This window comes from Phoxinus phoxinus (assembly GCF_949152265.1).
Source record: "Phoxinus phoxinus genome assembly, chromosome: 15".
Taxonomy (NCBI): Eukaryota; Metazoa; Chordata; class Actinopteri; order Cypriniformes; family Leuciscidae; genus Phoxinus; species Phoxinus phoxinus.
Window position 1 is genome coordinate 27,924,929 of NC_136890.1, and position 19,767 is coordinate 27,944,695.

At 37.7% G+C, this 19,767-nt stretch overlaps 1 protein-coding gene across 1 annotated transcript; it reads left to right on the top strand.

Annotated features, from left to right (window-relative positions):
• The first annotated feature begins 16,516 nt into the window (after window positions 1-16,516).
• LOC307011716 (N-acetyllactosaminide beta-1,3-N-acetylglucosaminyltransferase 3-like) lies at window positions 16,517-18,151 on the top strand. Its single transcript, XM_079637701.1, has 2 exons — window positions 16,517-16,635; window positions 16,718-18,151. Exon 2 carries the CDS (start codon window positions 16,726-16,728, stop codon window positions 17,899-17,901), a length of 1,176 nt encoding a protein of 391 aa, XP_079493827.1. The 5' UTR covers window positions 16,517-16,635; window positions 16,718-16,725; the 3' UTR covers window positions 17,902-18,151.
• Window positions 18,152-19,767: the final 1,616 nt, after the last annotated feature.

Below are 19,767 nucleotides of genomic sequence, written 5' to 3' on the forward strand. Positions count from 1 at the left end.
ATCCCACAAAGTTCTGGAAATTAGTTAAGTCTACTACAGTATCGAATTTGTCTTCTAAATTCCCAGATCATCTTAAAATTAATCAGAGCGTGGTAAAGGGCAAAGAAGTAATTGCAGATACTTTTAATAATTATTTTATTTCAGCGGGCTCATTCATTGATTCTATCAATTTGGGTGCCACTATCTGTAATGAAATTGCCGGACCTACTCATTTTAGCTCTTCACAATTATTTAACTTTGTGCCAATTACTACTGCTCAGGTCCATAAAGCTCTATTAAAATTAGATATTAAAAAAAAGGCAGGAATAGATAAAATTGAGCCCTATCTATTAAAATTGGCAGCTGATTTTGTAGCAGAGCCTATAGCGAACATATTTAACTTAAGCCTTGTCTCTAATATTATACCCAAAACGTGGAAAACTGCAATGGTTACTCCTTTATTAAAGGGCGGAGATCCTGAAGATCCAAATAATTACCGCCCAATATCCAGATTGCCAGTTTTAGCAAAGGTATTCGAATCTTTAATAAATGACCAATTAAAACAATACCTCTCTGATAATAACATTCTTCATGATTATCAGTCAGGATTTAGATCTGGACATAGCTGCATTACTGCAGCCATGTCAGTGTCAAACGATATTATAACATCGTTGGACAGCAAAAAGTCATATGCTGCTTTATTTGTTGATCTCTCAAAGGCTTTCGATTCCGTTGATCATAAAATATTGTAACAGAAACTCGCGTCTAGGCCTCAGTGAAGCAGCATTGAATTGGTTTGAAAATTATCTTTTAGATCGTACGCAGTGTGTTTCCGTGGAAAATTACAATTCCCCATTTCTTCATTCTGGCTCCTCAGTGGACGTCTTATCAACGTCCGACTTTTGTGACAAAGACGTTGAAAAGACGTGTTTTGGACATAATTTTGCTTAGTGGGAATTGGAAATGGTTTAGCTCCGCAGTACTTGAGCGAGCTCTTGCGATCTCAAAATTCCAGCCAGTTAATTATACCTAATATCAAAATCGACTGCTGGCGGTAGATCCTTTTCCTATTTAGCACCAAAACTTTGGAACAGTCTTCCTACCATTGTCCGGGAAGCAGACACACTCTGTCAGTTCAAAGCTAGATTAAAGACACGTCTCTTTGACCTAGCATTCACATAATACATTATTGACTTCTATAACTCAGTTAGGCTACATAGATTAGGTCAGCCGGAACTGGGAACACTTCCCTTAAATCCGGATGTACTCGTTACCCTACATCATAAGAAGAATGGCATCTACCCTAATTTTAGTGTCTTTGTTTATCCCAAGGTTTTCCCGCAGCCTGCCGGATCCAGGCCGTATCTGGATCTGACGAAGGACCTTCGTCTGGACCCGATGACAATGCAGTGCTGAAGTGCCAACTAGCCTCTCTCTATGGAGGATTCCTTTACCACTCTACAGATAAAGCGCTGTGGGAAAATTCTTTTGCGTAGGGGAGAGGCGGGACAGTTGAAACACTTTTCAGATAAACGTCATTTTCTACGATAAGGTTACAGATAGATTTTTTGTGTGTGTGTGATCAACAACTCACATATGTGTTCTCTTAGTATCATGTGTTATTCGGTACAAATATAGAATGATTTAAGTAAAAATTTACTTTGATCTGTAGTTGTGCTTTGTTTCAATCGTCCCGCCTGAGCGGGACGGTTGCAACACAGGGGTGGGACGGATGAAACATAACAGTTTAAACGGCAACTATTCATCTAATGCTTGTTTTTATGAACAACACCTGACAAGTAACTTGTGTAGCCTACATATTGTTACAAACATATTTTGTCATTTATTTTAATTTAAAGGCTCATTTTAACCATTTTGTTCTATCACCCATTAAACATAGGCGATAAGCCTATGCGCATTTTGTGTAATCTTTCTAATAGGCTATTTTGACGAAGACAGACAAATCCGTTTACAATTAATTATCTTATACTTCTTCCTTGAGTCATATCGAGTGTTTACTAGTTGAATAGCCTTAAGAACGGTTTTCCTATGACCAGGTTTAACTGGCAGGAGGCACTGTTTCATCCGTCCCGACAGCGCATCCCGCCAGTTAAACCTGTTTTTCCCTTAAACTAAAAAACTTTGATATTGCACACTTAAGGGTGTGTTACAGTACTAATACACCTGCCGTATTATCATTACAATGGCACATGAAACAATAAATACAACTTGTCAGTCAAAAAAAAAGTACCGCACGAAAGAATTCACTTACTGCACTCAAAAACAGCTTTCCGGCTTTAAATCCAAAACGGCGTGACGTAAAGAAGAAATGTTTTTCTTCGCGGGTCTGGTAGACGTAGCCTACATGACGTGAGTGGTTTTCAAGAAAATCGCAATGTTTCATCCGTCCCGCGTTTCAATCGTCCCGGCTCTCCCCTACCTACATGTATTCAAACACACATGAATAAATTCTTAATCTGCACGTGAGCGCCACCAGCGTTTATCATAGGGTCGCGTTTAAAGTCTATTTAGAGAGAACGGTGTTGTCTTAGCGGCCCCTAATTTAATAACAAATTATCATTTCGACGGAAGTGAATCAATCAAAACTAACTTTAGCTGGAAAATAAAATTATTCAAAAACCGCTATAAAGCCAAAACAATCTCTGTTACCTTAAATAATCCGGTTATCTCTGTAAAGCTGCTTTGGAACAATCTACATTGTTAAAAGCGCTCTATAAATGAAGATGACTTGACTTGACTTGACTTGACTTCCCAAAAGTGCATGCAGTTTGTTTTTGTATATTTTTTACATTAAATATTTTTTTACATTTTCAGGTTTGTTTTTAACTATGCTGCATAAAGAGACCGTACAGAGATGCTTGAAATAAGTTTGAATTAAAGAGGTAATATTTGTCAGATTTGTTGTAACAATCTTGACAACTAGAAAGAATTTTATGTTGCCATGGTGACATTTTGATTCTAAATGTGGAGATGAGGTGAACATACAGGTCCATCTTTGCTAAAACAACACTGATGTGAGTGTTTCATTTTAATCACTCAAGGTGTTGAGAAATTAATACTTGTAAGTACATTTAACACTTTATGGTGATTAATCCCACCCACACACCCCATGTATTTTTTAAATGTTGATTTAATGTAAATAATGTAAAATTTTATTTTAAAATGGTAATGCAGATGAAATGTAAAAAAAAAAATCCAAAAACCAAGTGACTGCATTTATTTGAACATTTATTAAAATTGTAATATATCAAACATACAATTGAATGAACAGCTCTGTTAGTCTCCAATGCAAACATCTTAACACTGTTTGGTATGAAAATACACATTCATTATAATGAATAAAATATAAATCTCTACTGAATTTCAAACAAATGTTTGTTTGTTTTTGTAAAAATTTAGAAAAAGGACCATAGGACCTTCAAAATGTGGAAATGAGGTGTGTCTCTTGAGTAGGGTGTTTCAAACGGTCTCATATATGAGATGGTAATGGCATGTTCCCTTCAAAACATTCAAAGTTCTCTGAGGGTGTAAGAGATAGTGTAGTGATGCTCACTTTCGAGTGGAATTTGTCCTGAACACTTTTAAGTCACGATGAAATAGATTATTAGTGTAATGGTGTAATGGATTATTAAAAATAAAACATAAAAAATGTGGGGTGGGGATTTGGCTATGCGGGTTGCACTCAGAAATGGACGCAGATGAATGCAAGTCTGTAGGGGTGGGGTTTACGTGGACTAAAAGATAGGAGAATGTCATTCAAGTATACGTCAGCAGAGAGAAGCCTGTCCTTTTCACTGTTCACTATTATGATATTTTGATTTAAAAAGGTTAAAATAAATGAAACCTCTCAATATTTGTGCAAAATCAGTTAGCCTAACAGAAATGTGTGTTTCTTTGTGAGTCACAGAATAAATCAATTTGGTTTCATTCTAATGTTTCTACTAATGATTAATTAACTATAGGCAGCACATCAGGTTTTTGAGCACATTCCTCTATTATGCACATTCACAGCAGTAGCTAGAGGCTCCAGTTTACTTCCTCAGGAGGAAAGAGTTTCAGCAGTAAACAGGGTGGTGATGGTTGTTAAAGTGTATTTCTACGTGAACAAAAACTCAAATGTTAGGCTACTTTTGTTGACGTTATCCGAAGAAGCTAACAGTCAGGTAAGATAAAAAAAAAATATATATATTATTTTAGATAACTAAAACATTTTTTTTTTAATATAAACATATCAGTATTTTAATTTTAAATGCGTTTGAATGATTTTGGGTTTCGACCAAGATGTGATAGCCTACTATAGGCTCTTTTATTGCTACAGTAACCTATATGATGATTCTTAAGCATTAAGGAGCGATCGAGGCTGTGTGTGAACGGCTGTCACGACTGAAGGTCGTTGTTAGCCTATAGGCACGCTTTTATAAAACGGTTACCACTTAATACAAACATTAAAGCCAAAAATATATTTCACTGCTTTGATCAAGTAGCCTCACTAAAAGACTTTCCGCTGGAAACCCATGAACAGCAACAAAAGTTATCTCATGGAGCTCAGATAAAAACAACAGTATTGGAACCTTTCTCATTCGCTGTGTCATCATTTTTAAAACACAATATGTGATATTTCCTCACACAAATACTTATTATATTTTTTATTGGCTATCATACATTATTGTTCAGTGAATAATATTTTAGTTTAGTGTGTGTGATTTTCGACATCGGGGAAGTTACAAATACTGTCTTTATCAGTGAGTCAGTTGCAAAGACTTAATACCTATGCTTTTATATTGAAAGGAATATTGGAGCGGTCCGTGAACATTCGAGAGCAAGATGACTGTGCGTCTGCAACCGTAGATAGCCTACCTCTCGACGCGCACAATGACGCAAAAATAAATTGAGCTTTAGGCTACTGCGTGACCAGACGACATTCTGCCCGTTGCTAAATGGCGGGCGTGCTTACATGTCTGGAGCGGTCTAATGTGGATTCTACGTATAGGCCTACGGACCATTCTACAGTCGGAAACGTCTTAAAAAAAAAAAAAAGAAATTCCACAAATTTTGTATATGCAAATGGTATCATACTCAAGGTAGGCTACTCATAGTTAGCGATTGTGCAGTCAATTATCAAATTGTATTTTCAGAAAGTTTTGAAGTATTTTTCCTCTTCACAAATTTGTCACTACCGAAACACACTAATAAATAATTTGATAAGAAGGCTTATTGGCCAACAAATATTTTGTTAAAATATTATTACTACCTTGTAATTTTTTTTTGTTATAAAAAAAACCAAACAGTTTTCACAGGTAAATCAATAACAATTACAATTTTAACAATATTTCAAGTGTAATTCATCAGATTTGTTGTATTTTGAATCCAATCTTTCTTTGTAAAAGGCATTAAGTGTTAATCATACTGATTTCAAATCAGTATTAAGGATTCATTAGTTTGAATATACATTGAACCAAACACTATAATAACATCGTAGTTGATAATTCAACTGGGTTATTTTTTGCTGAGTTGTGCTTATAATTTCACCTGTGCTTTACTGTAAAACTGAATTAAGAAATAATAAAGAACAACTGTTAAAATAATAATTTTTAATGCTTGTCAATTCACAAATGTGTTCAAATTGGCAGCAATGACAACCAACTGCACATTAAATTTAAATGCAAAAATCATTTAGTGATACATTAAAGTTAAATATTGTTTTAATAAATATAAATAAAGATTAGTTCTAAAACTACATATTTAACGGTTTAAATACAGTGACATTGACAATTATATTTTAAAGTCAGCGAATGCAAAATCATTTAAAAATAAAAAAGTTTAATATTAGTTACTCTTCAGCAAACAAGGACGTGCGAAGAAACCGAATTGCAGAAGATTCCTTGCCCTCCATTTGGAAGATAACACGCTGCAAGAACTCCCACGTTAGAAGCACACTGCTTGGGGCAGTTCAAGTCAAATACATAGAATGCATTGAAGCATATACATTAACAGCTGCAAGCAGTGTGCTTTGTTCGAAAGCTTGTGATGACAAAGGATTGTGATATCTGCTGGGGGCTTTTCGCATGGCGTGACAAAGGGATGTTTTTTTGTGGACTCTGCAAGGTTTAGAAATTCCACCATGTTCGTTCCAACCAGGGGCGTTGCTAGACATAAAGCTACTGGGGCACAGGTCCCCTATTGTTTGTCTGAGATAGCAACAGTAACTAAGGAGGGCGGGGCTTGCCGATAGGTCAATTATATATACATTTCCAGCCACATTTCATATCTGAAAGAATTATTAATTGTTATCACACACAATCAAAGACAGTAGTACAGAACACAACAATGTGTTTATTTTCTGTGCTATACAGTGCTGCAGGCAGAGGCGTTTGTTTCAAAAACACCAGGCTATGGGTAGTTCGGTAACTGGGTTCGGGGGCATGCTCCCCCGAGAAAATTTGGATTTCTCGGACCTACATATGTGCATTTTAAGGTGTTTGAAGGCCAAAAAATTGGATAGCTTTAAAAGCATGTTAGTGGGCAGTAGTAGCATAAATTATTTGTCAAGCAGATAACCGATTCTTAAACTGACTGGACCAGAAGAACCGGGAGCGGTGGATTTTTGCAAAACAAATAACAGGCTCCAGGTGGAGGTAGAAGCGCAGGTTTTTTTTCTAAAACTGGCTGATTTATGTTGTTCTGTCGGAGCATAGCTTCAGTTTCAGTGAATATAATTAAAAATAATCTTGCCGACGGCAGCTTTAATATTTTAGCATATGTAACTCAGTCATACAGACATAAAGCCATGTTTATGCAACAGGGGCCATATTGATTTCAGTCAGAATCCAATTTATCTGTTACTGAATGGCATTTCTTAAGTGCATTCTCTTATCTGAACTTGTTCTTATCTTACAAAGTCTTTAGTTAGGAAATCTTAAACCTCTCTATCAACTTTGAACTAATCAGCTAATAAATCAATTGTCTGTCATATTAATCTTGTCTGTTACCAAGTAACAAACCAAACAATGTTCATCCACACTTCCATTATTTTTGTTGTGAATGGCTTTGCTTTTTATAAATCAGTCGAGTCAATGGGTCTCATGTTGTATAATCAAAAGTTATGATTATGTTTGGAAAAGAATTTTATTATTTCACGACTCAGGAATTACCATCCTTTGTGATCTGCCCTTTTCACATTTTTGGGGTCTGGAAAGTTTTCTCATTCTCTTTCTAATGTTCCTAGGCATTCCTCAATGAAGCATGTGGCTGGTCGGTGGTTCCGACCTGGTGTGTAAAATGCCTCCTTAAAAGTATTACAAAACATACAGAGCATTTTTTACTGGCATAAAATTTGGCTTATAACAGGTATACATAGGTTATAGGTTCTTACTAGCCATTGCCTCTGGTGTCTTTAAGGCAGGGAAACTCTTCAATTAAAGCCATTTCCATAGCTTCCTTGGTTTCAGTAGTTGGCCAACTCATAAAATACAAGAAGTAAATTTCTCTGTAAATCAAAAAAATGTTAGAATAAAGTTGTCACTCACGTTTCACCAAACTTTTCAATTAAAAAGGCCACCAGGATTCGCACCATCGCACGTCTCTGTTTAATTGTGATGCTTTTGACTCTAAAACCTCTGCAATCCCTCTCCCCTCATGGGAAGTCACATGGGAGAGAACCTCTTTGATGAAGCATAAAAAAATAGGTTTCTCATGATTTTGACTATTTATTAACTATTTCAATATTTGATTTTAAAAGCAGAAAATTGTCATGAATAATGAATGGAGAAATTACAAAAAAAAATATTATTTGAATGAATGGCAGTGGTGTGATTGCCGGCTCTTCTGCAATATCTTCTGCTGCAACAGTGGTTTCTCCACTGTCAGTAATGTGAATGGCTGGAACAGAGGCATTTCCAACCTGCTGACATCATAGCAAAGTTTGTTTTGATACATGACGTGCATAGTACTGTCATCTAATTTGGCTGTACTGTAAAATGTAATTTTAATTGTTTAGCTTACGAAACATTTAAAATATGTCACATTGAAAGAAATACAGAGGACACAGGCTGAGATTTTTAGACATGAAAAATTAAATATGGTATCTAACCTGACTAAGGTCTATATACATAGTAAAGTAATAATAATAATAATAATAATTAGTATGTAGAATTTACAGTGCCATAAAAAAGTATTTGACCTCTTTCATATCTGAAGGGCTAATAAATATATATATATATATATATATATATATTTTTTTTTTTTGTGGTCCTTGTGGAAAGGCTTATTCAAAGTTCTGACTTGAATCCAATAGAGTGACCAGAAAAGAGCAGTTCAAGGTTTCAATACTTTGTCTATCAGAGATCTAAGATAATATTTAATTACAAGTTGTTCAGTTGCTGTTTGTTTTCTATGCATTTCCCAACCATTTTTACATGAAAAACAATATACACATTGAAATACTGCATTGCATCCTTACTTGGGTTCTCTTAGTGTACTATTACATGATTTACCATTTCTATAAATAAGCAATTAAGCAGAATATCATGAATTGGGCAAATTTTTTTCATGGCATTGTATGTTGGCATACTAAATCACTTAGGAGTACTTACTTGACTCTAGACTAAAAGTCAAATACCTCAAAAGAAGCTGCATTCTTCCATTGTGTGTCGGACAAAGGGGCGTGCTTAAATAAAAAAATAAAAAAGGAACTGATCTAAAATAATATCTTGAGCAAAAATACTATTTACAAATATTTCCATACACGTCTCACACACACACACACACACACACACACACACACACACACACACACACACACACACACACACACACACACACACACACACACACACACACACACACACACACACACACACACACACACACACACACACACACACACACACACACACACACACACACACACACACACACACACACACTCTCTTTGTGGGGACTCTCCAGAGATGTAACCCGACCCCAAACCTACCCGTCACACAAAACTTTCTGCATTTACATTTTCAAAAAAAACTAATTTTGTATGATTTATAAGCTTGTGCACCTCAATTTAGGTCCCCACAGTGACACGAGTCCCCCTGTGTGTATTCAGGTTTAAGTCCCCACCAGGATAGAAGAACATGTACACACTCTCACACACTGCAATATACTTTATTATTTAATCACACTGGCTTCACAGCAGGTTGTGTTGGCTGTAGTCAGATTAATTGAGCTGTTTTCTTTTTTTTATTCATTTTTTTCTTTTTCTTTCATAAATGTACCAGTGGTCACTCTGATACATTTACAGCTGAAAAAATTAAACTAGGCATGTTGAACAGGCATGAACTAGGCATGTTCCATTTATTTGGTGCTTTGTTCAATCTCAAACCATTATTTATATTTATTATTAAGATGTCTGCACAAGAGCTAACTGTAATCTGGGAAAACATTAAACTGCTGAAATTAAGCGTCTCACTTTGGTCTACACTGGAAGTGTTCTGTTTGCTCTGCTAAACTATACTTACTAAAACTGAAACTAAATAAAATAAAAACAAAATAGAAATGTGTTTGCAAAATAAAACTAAACTAAAACTAATAAAACCATTAATGAAACTAACTAAAACTAAACTGAAATTTAAAGCAAAATTGAAAACGATATTAAAATAAAAACTAATTTAAAAAAAGCAAAACTATAATAACCTTGGTAGTTACAGCTCCAAAAAGAGGCTATGATGCTCTTGGATAATGTAGGCTAGAAAGATTGTGGCTCCTGGTGTAATAGATGGAGAAAAGATGAGCTCCATACACTGTAAAAGTAGGAGCAGCAGTAAAGTTTGGAGTTGCTCAGGTGTGTGAAGGCATTCTTGGCTATACACAGAGCTTTTCAAGCAATTATGTATGCTGGTGGTGCAGGGCGCACAGAGATGTTTTATGGGCACAGACAAGTGAGGATCAGTCTCTACTTCATGATGGAGACAATTACCAAGCTGATCTCTGTGAAAATAATCCTTCAGGTGTGAGAGAGGCAAATATGTTAAATGGTTTATTTACACTTCTTTCATGTGACTGATAATGTTGCCCCTGAAATTATGCATGACATTTTGGAAGGTGTAGGGTTAGTTGAGGTTAAGATAAAGCATTGTCAGGATAATTTCGGTTTCGCGTATCTACCCCGAAGGGATAAAATTCTGTATAAAAATGTTAAGGCCAGACAAGTAGTTTGTTAAGGCTTGGTTTGTAGGGAATTACAAACCTGCGCACATATATTCAAATGCGCATAACTATAGAATTAATTCTTAATGCGCACGTGAGCGCCATCAGCGTTTCTCACAGGTTCGCGTTTAAAGTCTGTGTAGAGAGAACGGTGTCGTCTTAGCGCCCTCTAATTTAATAACTAATGATCCTTGCGACAGAAGTGAATCAATCAAAACTAACTTTAGCTGGAAAATATCTTTATTAAAGAACCGCTATAAAGCCAAAACAATCCCCGTTACCTTAAATTATCCGTTTATTACTGTAAAGCCGATTTGAAACAATCTACATTGTTAAAAGCGCTATATAAATGAAAATGACTTGACTTGACATATATGACACACCAGGAAACACTTCTTCAATTGACTGAGTTAAGTATGCCATTTGCTTTACATGAGACTCAAGGCCTTTAAATGGTTCAGAGGCAATATTAAATTCCTCTCTTTTACCTGGCCTAATCTCTGAAAAATCAACATAGTTTTGTTTTGTAGATCTGTGACAATGCCTTGAATCAAAGACGAAGTTTCTTGAACCACATAATTGACAGAACTTAAGGTCTGAGATGATCTGGACCTCAAAGACCCCCTCAGGGCCAAGGTCAATCCCAATCTTCTTTTGGATCATCCGCATTTGAATCCAAAACAGCATGATTAGCTCTAGTTCTGGGCTGTTCGTTTTCATGAGCACTAGGCCCATCTTTCTCACTACACGGCTCATGTTTCAAAAGATGTTGTTTATATGATCTCATTCTCAAGTAATAAAATGTCTTTCTGCACCCCTGCTCACAACATTTAAAATGTGTGTATGCTGACGTTATGTTATGTACTGCCCTCAGATGTGTAAAAAGACTTTTTACATCACCATGTATGAGTAAATCACATTTAAAACATGTGTACCCCATGTTGGTTAATGAGTTCTTTGTGATACTTCAGAAACTTCAGACGAAGACCAATTTTTGGTTTGAGGTTTACAATTGCAGGCTCAACAAGCAGCATGAAACTGTCCTCATCAATTTCCTCATCTGAAAATCACAATAAAAATAAACAAATTAGAAAGAAATACGTTTACAAAAATACCAATTCTGCCATAATCTACTTACCCTTGCATGTAACAAAATGTACGGAAGAGAGCAACCTGGACATTCTGCTACATTACAAGGTATACAGTGAGCAGAATTTCCAAGCTGCTCCAGGCAGAATTAAAAAATTGCATTCCTGTATCAGAAGGTGCTAGCAATGCTGAGTTCATGGGTTCTATTCCCAGGAAACGCATTTAAAAGAGTCCTATTATGCCCTTTTACGAAGTCTTGATTTTGTTTTTGGGGAGTCATTTAGTTCCAGTTCCGATAAAGCCCCTCCTTCCGAAATACGACATGTGCTGTGATTGGCACCACTTAGCGTGTGTTCGGGAAATGTCCCACCCCTCCATAACAGAGTTCTGCTCTAGTGTAAATATAAACGATGGCGGCAATTTCAAAACAATTCGAACCCGATTCAGACCCTGAACAAACAAGAGGATCATCCAGAACAGACTTTATGCACAGACTTTGAAAACACGGATTTTACAGGACGTTTTAGAGTGGTATGTCATTTTGTTTTTAGATACGATGTTATACAACATTTAATCATGATATTTATCGGAAAACTATGGTAATTCAATAAGATTTATGGTAATAAATAACAAAAAACATTGTTTATTTTGCCGGTGAACTGCCTTACAAAAGTGAGAGCTTACAAAAGCTACAGTAAACAACACTAGCCTATATCAACACTTTTGGCTAGCAGGCAAGAGTAGCAACAACATAAAACTTATAATTATAACTAATATAATAAGACATAGTTTACAAATTGTGATCCACAAACAATAATTGTCCCGACAAAGTGGGAACTGCTCCATTTCAGGAGAAGCTTTTGTGCATAGCCTGCATTGTACTCTTTGTTTCTGTAAAATGTGCAGTGCACAGATAAACGTTGGGATTATAATGTTTAGGAATAGTGTTTAAAATAAATTTTAACCACTAAGCTTGTGAGCCTTAGGAAGGTCAAACAAATAAATTGTGTGGAAAAAAACAGCGTCTCTTTGACATAGCAGCAGCTCATCATGCCTTGTCCTTTATTATTTAATTGAGTAACATTATGACTTCATAAAGCTTGAAAAATCGAGTTGTAATCCAAACAATCCTTTCGTTGTAGTTCCCCTAGCCTGTATATGGTCCCCAAGTTTCTAGAAATTTAAATCGATGTAAATCGAGCTTTTGCTATCTTTCTCTGCCTTTGAGAAAGTGGAAGCTCAATCGGGCTGATCTTGAATCTCCTCCTTATGACGTCATAAGGAGGAAATGTTACCTCCCCTTTCTCTGCTTTGAGAACCCAGAGAACTTCCCGTCCATGAGAAAATGAGCTAGGAAGCAGGAACGCGTGCGCGCGATTTTAGTTTGTCCACGAGAGATATCATGGCTTTTGAGCAAACGAAGCATCATAATTGCTCAATAATTGGATGTACAAATGAACACCGAAGCCTATTTTTAGTTCTTTCATCCAAGCCCCAGATGAACCAGTGGATTAATTTCATTTTCTCTGGAAATGCGCCGACACAACTCCCCAAAGTTTTGCATGTCTGCGGCAAACATTTCACCGACGACTGTTTCCTCAACTTGGGCCATGATTAGTTCATTTTTTTATTTTATTTTTTTTGATAATTTACTCACCCCCATGTCATCCAAGATGTCCATCTCTTTCTTTCTTCAGTCGAATAGAAATTAAGGTTTTTGAGGAAAACATTTCAGGATTTTTTTCAATATAATGGACTTCAATGGCAACCAACGGTTTGACGGTCCAAATGTCAGTCATGGCGCATCTCAGAAATAGTACAAGACAGACATTTGTGGTTAAAAAGAATATAATTTATATTAATTTTTTTAGAAAATGACAGATCGTTTCGCTAGATAAGACCCTTATTTCTCGACTGGGATCGTCTAGAGCCTTTGAAGCTGCATTGAGACTTATGATTGAGACATTTGGACCTTCAACCCGTTGGTTGCCATTGAAGTCCATTATATTGAGAAAAATGCTGGAATTTTTCCCTTAAAAACCAAAGAAAGAAAGACATGGACATCTTGGATGACATGGGGGTGAGTAAATTATCAGCAAACATTTTTCTGAAAGTTAACTAATCCTTTAATAGGGCCCCTTTAAGTAATTCTCCACCCACGAATTTAAATATCTCATCATTTACTCGCTCTCATTCCACCCCATATGACTTTATTTCTTCTGGGTAACACAAATGGAGATTAACCATATAACATAGTCCATACTAATACCAGCTGACAGTGCTCCTCTTATGTTTTTAGCATTAGTTGAGAGATTTTTTTCAAAAGTTTTTTGCGGTGCTGATAATATCGATTCATTTCCGGGAATCATTTTGTTTCAAGACAAAAAGGCTATCGGGAGGAGCATGGCTAACCTAGCGCCACCTCTGGCTGAATCTCACCGAGATAAAGGACACGGACAGAACTATGTTCCTCGACGCCCCTGTTTCCAGCTCTGGCCTCTTCGGCCCGGCGGTACACCGAAGCGCAGAAGTCGTACCAGGCTATGCGACACTTCCTGCCGATACGGGCTGGCTCATCGTCAAGCAGGCCCAAGTCCGCGCCGCCTTCTTCTCAGCCAGCGAAACCGGCAAAGCAGGCCTCTCAGCCCCGCCCTGCGGCTGAGACCCGCCGCCAGTCGAAGTCTGCACCTAGACCAGAGAAGGCGTTAGCTGCTCTAGACGGCTCGCTCCAACTGAGAAGGGCTTGTTTCCACGGCGAAGGCTTTCAGAGGATTCAGAGACGTGAAGTATTTGAAGAAGCGCCCGAAATTGCCATTATAGCAGATTTTTCTCTGCGACATACTGCAGTTGCCAGAGCCCCAATGAGTGAGCCACTCACTGTGCTAGCTGTGCAGCTGCAAATGCGTTTTACATTTTAGGCTTCAGTATTATCGAGGAAAAGGAGTTTCCCTACTGCGTATTAGCTACGCAATACGAAGTGACCTTTCTCGAAAGGGAACCGGATGGTCGGCTGCCGCCCCACAACATTTTACTACTTTTTATGTCTTTTACATGTTGGTATGGACAATTGCAGGCGTTTTACATAAGAGCAGTGAGTCATATTACTCAATGTTTTAAGTGACTCGACTCACTTTGTTCAATTCGCTTGTCAGTGACGACTCTTTCCTCTGTTTTCACAGATATTCACATATTTCAGGGTTCAGGGTCATATTTCAAAAAAGTTATAATTATGCTAATTTAAAATAATTATTAATAATAATAAAAAACATTATATAAACTTACCTTAAAACAGTTGCACCCAGCAGTTTTGCCCCTTTGTCCTCTCAAAATGACAGTTTGGGAGCGAATTTAAACCTCTCCCAGGTGCGAATCTCGTGAAACAACCCAGCGTTGCGACCTAGCAGGTTTAACCCAACAACTGAAAAATTAAAACTACCCAAATGTGTTTAAAATGTGATAAAATAATCCAACAAAATTACCCAACAGACTCAACCCAGCATTCTGGGTTAAAAAAACACACAGCATTTTCTAGAGTAAAGGAAAGTGAGGTTGCTCACGTCACATCTACTTCGTCAAGCTCAGTTTGAGCCTGCGCAGTACGGTCAGCCATCAGGAAGTGTGTGCTTCTAATTGCCTTCACTTTTCTCCGTTGAAACCAAGGGGGTAATCCATCCGCCAGAAACTGAAGCTTCCCCGGGGGCCGCCATTGTAGCAGACCATCACCTGCTGTTAGCATTCCATTGACTCCAAATTCATTTTGACATCACTTTGACAGCGAATAACTTTACATCTGAGGCGTCCAAAGACTCCATTTGTCCATTATTTATTTCTAAAGAAACACGACAATGTATAAAAGGCTGCATTAGTTTGTATTTTACGTTATGGCCCCGTATAAGCCGGTTTTGTAAAAATAGGCTAACGATTGCGTCATATAACCACTCTGTCGCACAGTCGAGAAATTACCGTATAGACAGGCGGAGAAGCTCGCAGGCAATCGGGGGGACGTGGAGGCACAAAGTCCGATAAAGTCAAGGGAGAAGCCCATAGAGAGTGATAAAGTTGATCCTGCTGCTAGCTCATGGACAGCTAATACTCACGCTCTCGGTCTCTGCGAGATTCGGAAGGAAATGATTCAGATTTCTCCCGGCACAGCTACTAGAAGACTCACGTCACATCTACGTCATCAAGGTCAGTTTGAGCCTGCGCAGTACGCCTGGCGATCAGGAAGTGAGTGCTTCTAATGGGCTTCACTTTTCTCCGTTGAAATCTATGGGGTCGCTGTGTCCATCTTATATACTGTCTATGGTTGAAACCTATGGGGTCGCTGTGTCCATTTTATATACCTTCTATGGTTGAAACCTATGGGGTCGCTGTGTCCATTTTATATACTTGTTGTCTCCGGTCTTCCTGGCTGTGCGTGTTCATGCTTTCAGGAGGGTGGCTTTGGACGTAATTTGCAGGGAGGGTGGGGCGTACGCTTTTACTGCTATCAGGCTAAAGCTAGCATTTTCCCAGATGCCCTACTACTGCATCTTTAAATACGATTTAGTTATATACGATTGTTATTTTATATGATTGTTATTTTTATTTCTTATGCATGTCACATTCAAATCCAGATTCAAAACACATCTGTTTAGCTGTGCATTTACTGAATGAGCACTGTGCTACGTTCGACTGATTGCACTGTATTTAATTTATGTATAATCTTTTTTTTTTTCTAAACTGTTTTAATTATCAATTTTTATTCTCAACTTTTATTGTTATTCTTATTTGTTATGCATACTATTTTTAATTCCTATGCATCTGTTTTCTAATTATTTTGATTATTTTAATTCCTTCTATGTAAAGCACCTTGAATTACCATTGCGTTTGAAATGTGCTAGGCCTATAAATAAACTTGGCTTGAAAAAAAAAAAAAACATTGTGCTGCCGAAGCGCTGAAGCAAAGTGCCTGGCATTTTCAGTTGCCTAAAAACAATTTGATGGACAATAAGCAGGATGTGGTTGTTGGTCGGTGTGGTATTTGTCCTGCCCCTCCTCAGTGATTGGACGGCTTGACAATAAGTGACAGAATGTTTTCCCGGTAAACTTCACTTGAGTTTCAACATTCCCTTATCCACAGGCTTGCATGCATTTGATCAAAGAGACTGATATTCAACCCTGTACTCCTTCCTCATTTTGTTGCCGAGACTTTAAGGACTTTAATGTGTGTCACAGTGTATCCATTTTCAAACATACATTTAAATTCTGATAATCCTCATGTTGATTTTCAAATCTGTATGACTTTTGCAGATCACAAAAGAAGTTTCCCAGACAGCCTCAAATTAAGATTTTGTAACTGGGTCTGAAATAAAGGTATAGTATACATACATACAATAAAATCCTTGTTGAGAGAACTGTTGTGTTCATACTGTAAATTGTGTCTGTTCTTAAACAGGTGCAAAGATGAGAATGAAATATATGGAGACAATAGTGTTCATTCTCACAGGTGCTGTGTGTCTCTTCATTATCATGAACAAATATTACATTGAAGACAAAGTGACATCAAATAGCAAAGACACATATGAGATGCTCCATCATCGAATCCATTTGCCCAGATCCAAAACTCCCCAGCCTTTGTCTTCACGTTGTCAGCAGAATATGTCGGCTTATAATGTGACTGGATTTTCTACTCTGCCAGGTCATATCCAAGATTTCCTGCTTTACCGACACTGTAGGAATTTCCCCATGCTGCTCGACCTGCCTAATAAGTGTGGTGGACCCCTGAACTCTGCAGATGTCTTCCTTCTGCTGGTCATCAAGAGTTCTCCAGAAAACTACGAGCGGCGAGAAGTCCTGCGGAAAACATGGGCTAAGGAACGACTGCACAAAGGTGTGTGGATCCGTAGAGTCTTCATAATCGGAACAACTAAAACTGGCTTCGAGAAGCGCAGGTTGAATAAGCTATTGGAGCTGGAGAACAATGAGAACAAGGACATTTTACAGTGGGACTTCAATGATTCATTCTTTAACCTCACACTGAAGCAGATCCTTTTCCTAGAGTGGATGGAAAGATGGTGCCCACAGGCTAGATTTCTCTTAAACGGGGATGATGACGTTTTTGCCAACACATTTAACATGATTGAGTATCTTCAAGGTCAAGAGGACAATAATGGAAGTAAACATCTCTTTACCGGGCACCTCATCCTGACCGAAAAGCCTGCTAGACACTCTTCAAGTAAATACTTTGTCCCGGTGCAGGTTCAGGAGTCTGACAGATATCCTCCTTACTGTGGTGGAGGCGGCTTTCTTCTCTCAGGCTTCACGGCCAGAACAATCTACAACATGTCTCACTCTATAATTATACTGCCCATTGATGATGTTTACATGGGAATGTGTTTGGAAAAGGCTGGCCTCAAACCTACATCCCACTTTGGTGTAAGGACATTTGGTCTGGATGTCCCAGCTGAGAACGTTGACATATTTCACCCTTGCTACTACAGAGAAATCATTTTAGTCCACAGATTTTTACCGCACATGATTTTTGTGATGTGGGATGAAATACAAGATCCACATTTGCAATGTGGAAAGACAAATTCCTCTCTTCAGGGAAGCACACAAACAAAAGAACAGGGTGTGTGATTCATTTAAAAAGGGAAACATAATAGCTTGCTGGAATTGATGTGATCAAATCAATCTTTATGGTTTTTATTCTTTCTTTTAAATAATTAGAGTGCTTATGGAGATATAAATCTACATCTTTCCCTTTTTAAAACTAATTTTATCAGGATAGTTAAGTGTAATATGAAGTGTCATTCACTTGTACACACAGTCTATGCAATGATTGCTGCTCTAAGCCCGTCTATAGGTACAGGTGAATGTTTCTACTGTCTTTCCTTTCATGCAACACAACAAGATTAAATGAAATACATTTTCTCATATTTATTACCTCGTTATTTCATCTGACTCCATAAATAAAAAAAGTTTTTAATGATATATAATGTTTTATAGAACCTGAAGCTAAAATGGGTGTTTTTCACATATTTTGATTGTTTGACTGTAAAATTCTAAAACAATGTGCTATCTTCATGTGCAAGGTGTCATCTTACAGTTATTGGCCATCATTGTGTGTGGTGAGTTTGTAAAAAGAATTAATACATTTTCTGATTTTTATTTGTGTATTCACACCAGGAAAGTCCGATAGTTCACTTGCTTTGGTCCGGACCAAATAATTTTTTTTTGTTTTTTTGTTTGGTATGGTTCGCTTTCACACTGCTCTTTTTGCAAGTGAACCAAAATGTGTAAACAAAACCACACGTGTGCTAAGGTCGTCTATTCATTGGACAAGGATTCTCAAGTAGGGAAATCAGGAAGTACAAAAAAAAAGGCTCTGAGATATATAAAAAAAAAAATTGGAGATATTTCGTACTGCAATATTTGTTCTTTTACTGTTTTTGTGTTATTCTCTACAAACGCAATATGAAGCAACTAATGAGTATCATATGACACAAGTCATCTATACGATGTTATAATTTGGATTTTGAGAAGACGACGATGTGCTGCAAGACGGTTCCGGCGGAGAGAACATGCTCTCATGTGCGCCTACCATGGGATGCTGACAGTGGGTATAAAGTATAAAGTTCAGATTCATAGAGAGGGGCTATGTTCACACATTCAAATAATGAGATTCTTATTGAAGCCTATATACTGCTAACAAGTGCTGTCAACGTTAACGCTTGCGATTAAGTTTGACCAGTTTAACGTAAATTAACGCAGCACCCCACACCCACCATCCTTGTATTGTAACTATCGTTACATTATATGAACTCGCTCGTATTCATGCAAATGCTTTTAAAGCATTTATGCGCGATTAGACTAAAGAGAACACACTCATTCATTTATTCCATTCCAATGATGCACACACGACGCGCAGAAAGACACGCAACAGTATCGTGTGGCCAGACAGCGCGCCGGAATGGAATTCTCTTTCGCACTTGAACGAACAATATTGATATTGGGCCGATATTGGGTCGGTTCATGTTCACATCGTAAACGAACCGTACCAGAGTTCGTTCGGTTGTTTGGTCCGCACCCGAGTTCGATTGCTGTATTCACACCTGCCCAAAAGGTCCGCACCAAGGGGGGAAACGAACTAGAGTTCGATTCAATCGAACCAAACAAGGCAGGTGTAAATAAAAAACAGAAAAATCACGAACAAAAGAAACGGACACTTTAAAGTTGAAAAATGAAGTATAACTATTACTAGTCCGACAGCATGACGGCCAAGTCAGCATCGGTCGGGCACCCCTCCTCCTCCTTTAGCTCACGCCAGCGAGCGAACGCTGGACCAATACTGATCCTCGTCCGGGCTTTGATTTTATAACTCTCCCTTTTTCTCTTCCTAGTCTCCTCCGACAAAACCTTTGCCTGCTTCGGTCATGACAACAACATACAGACGCTATACCAGCCGGCAAACAAACGCTAGTTGGGCTCTGGTGGGGTGGTGGG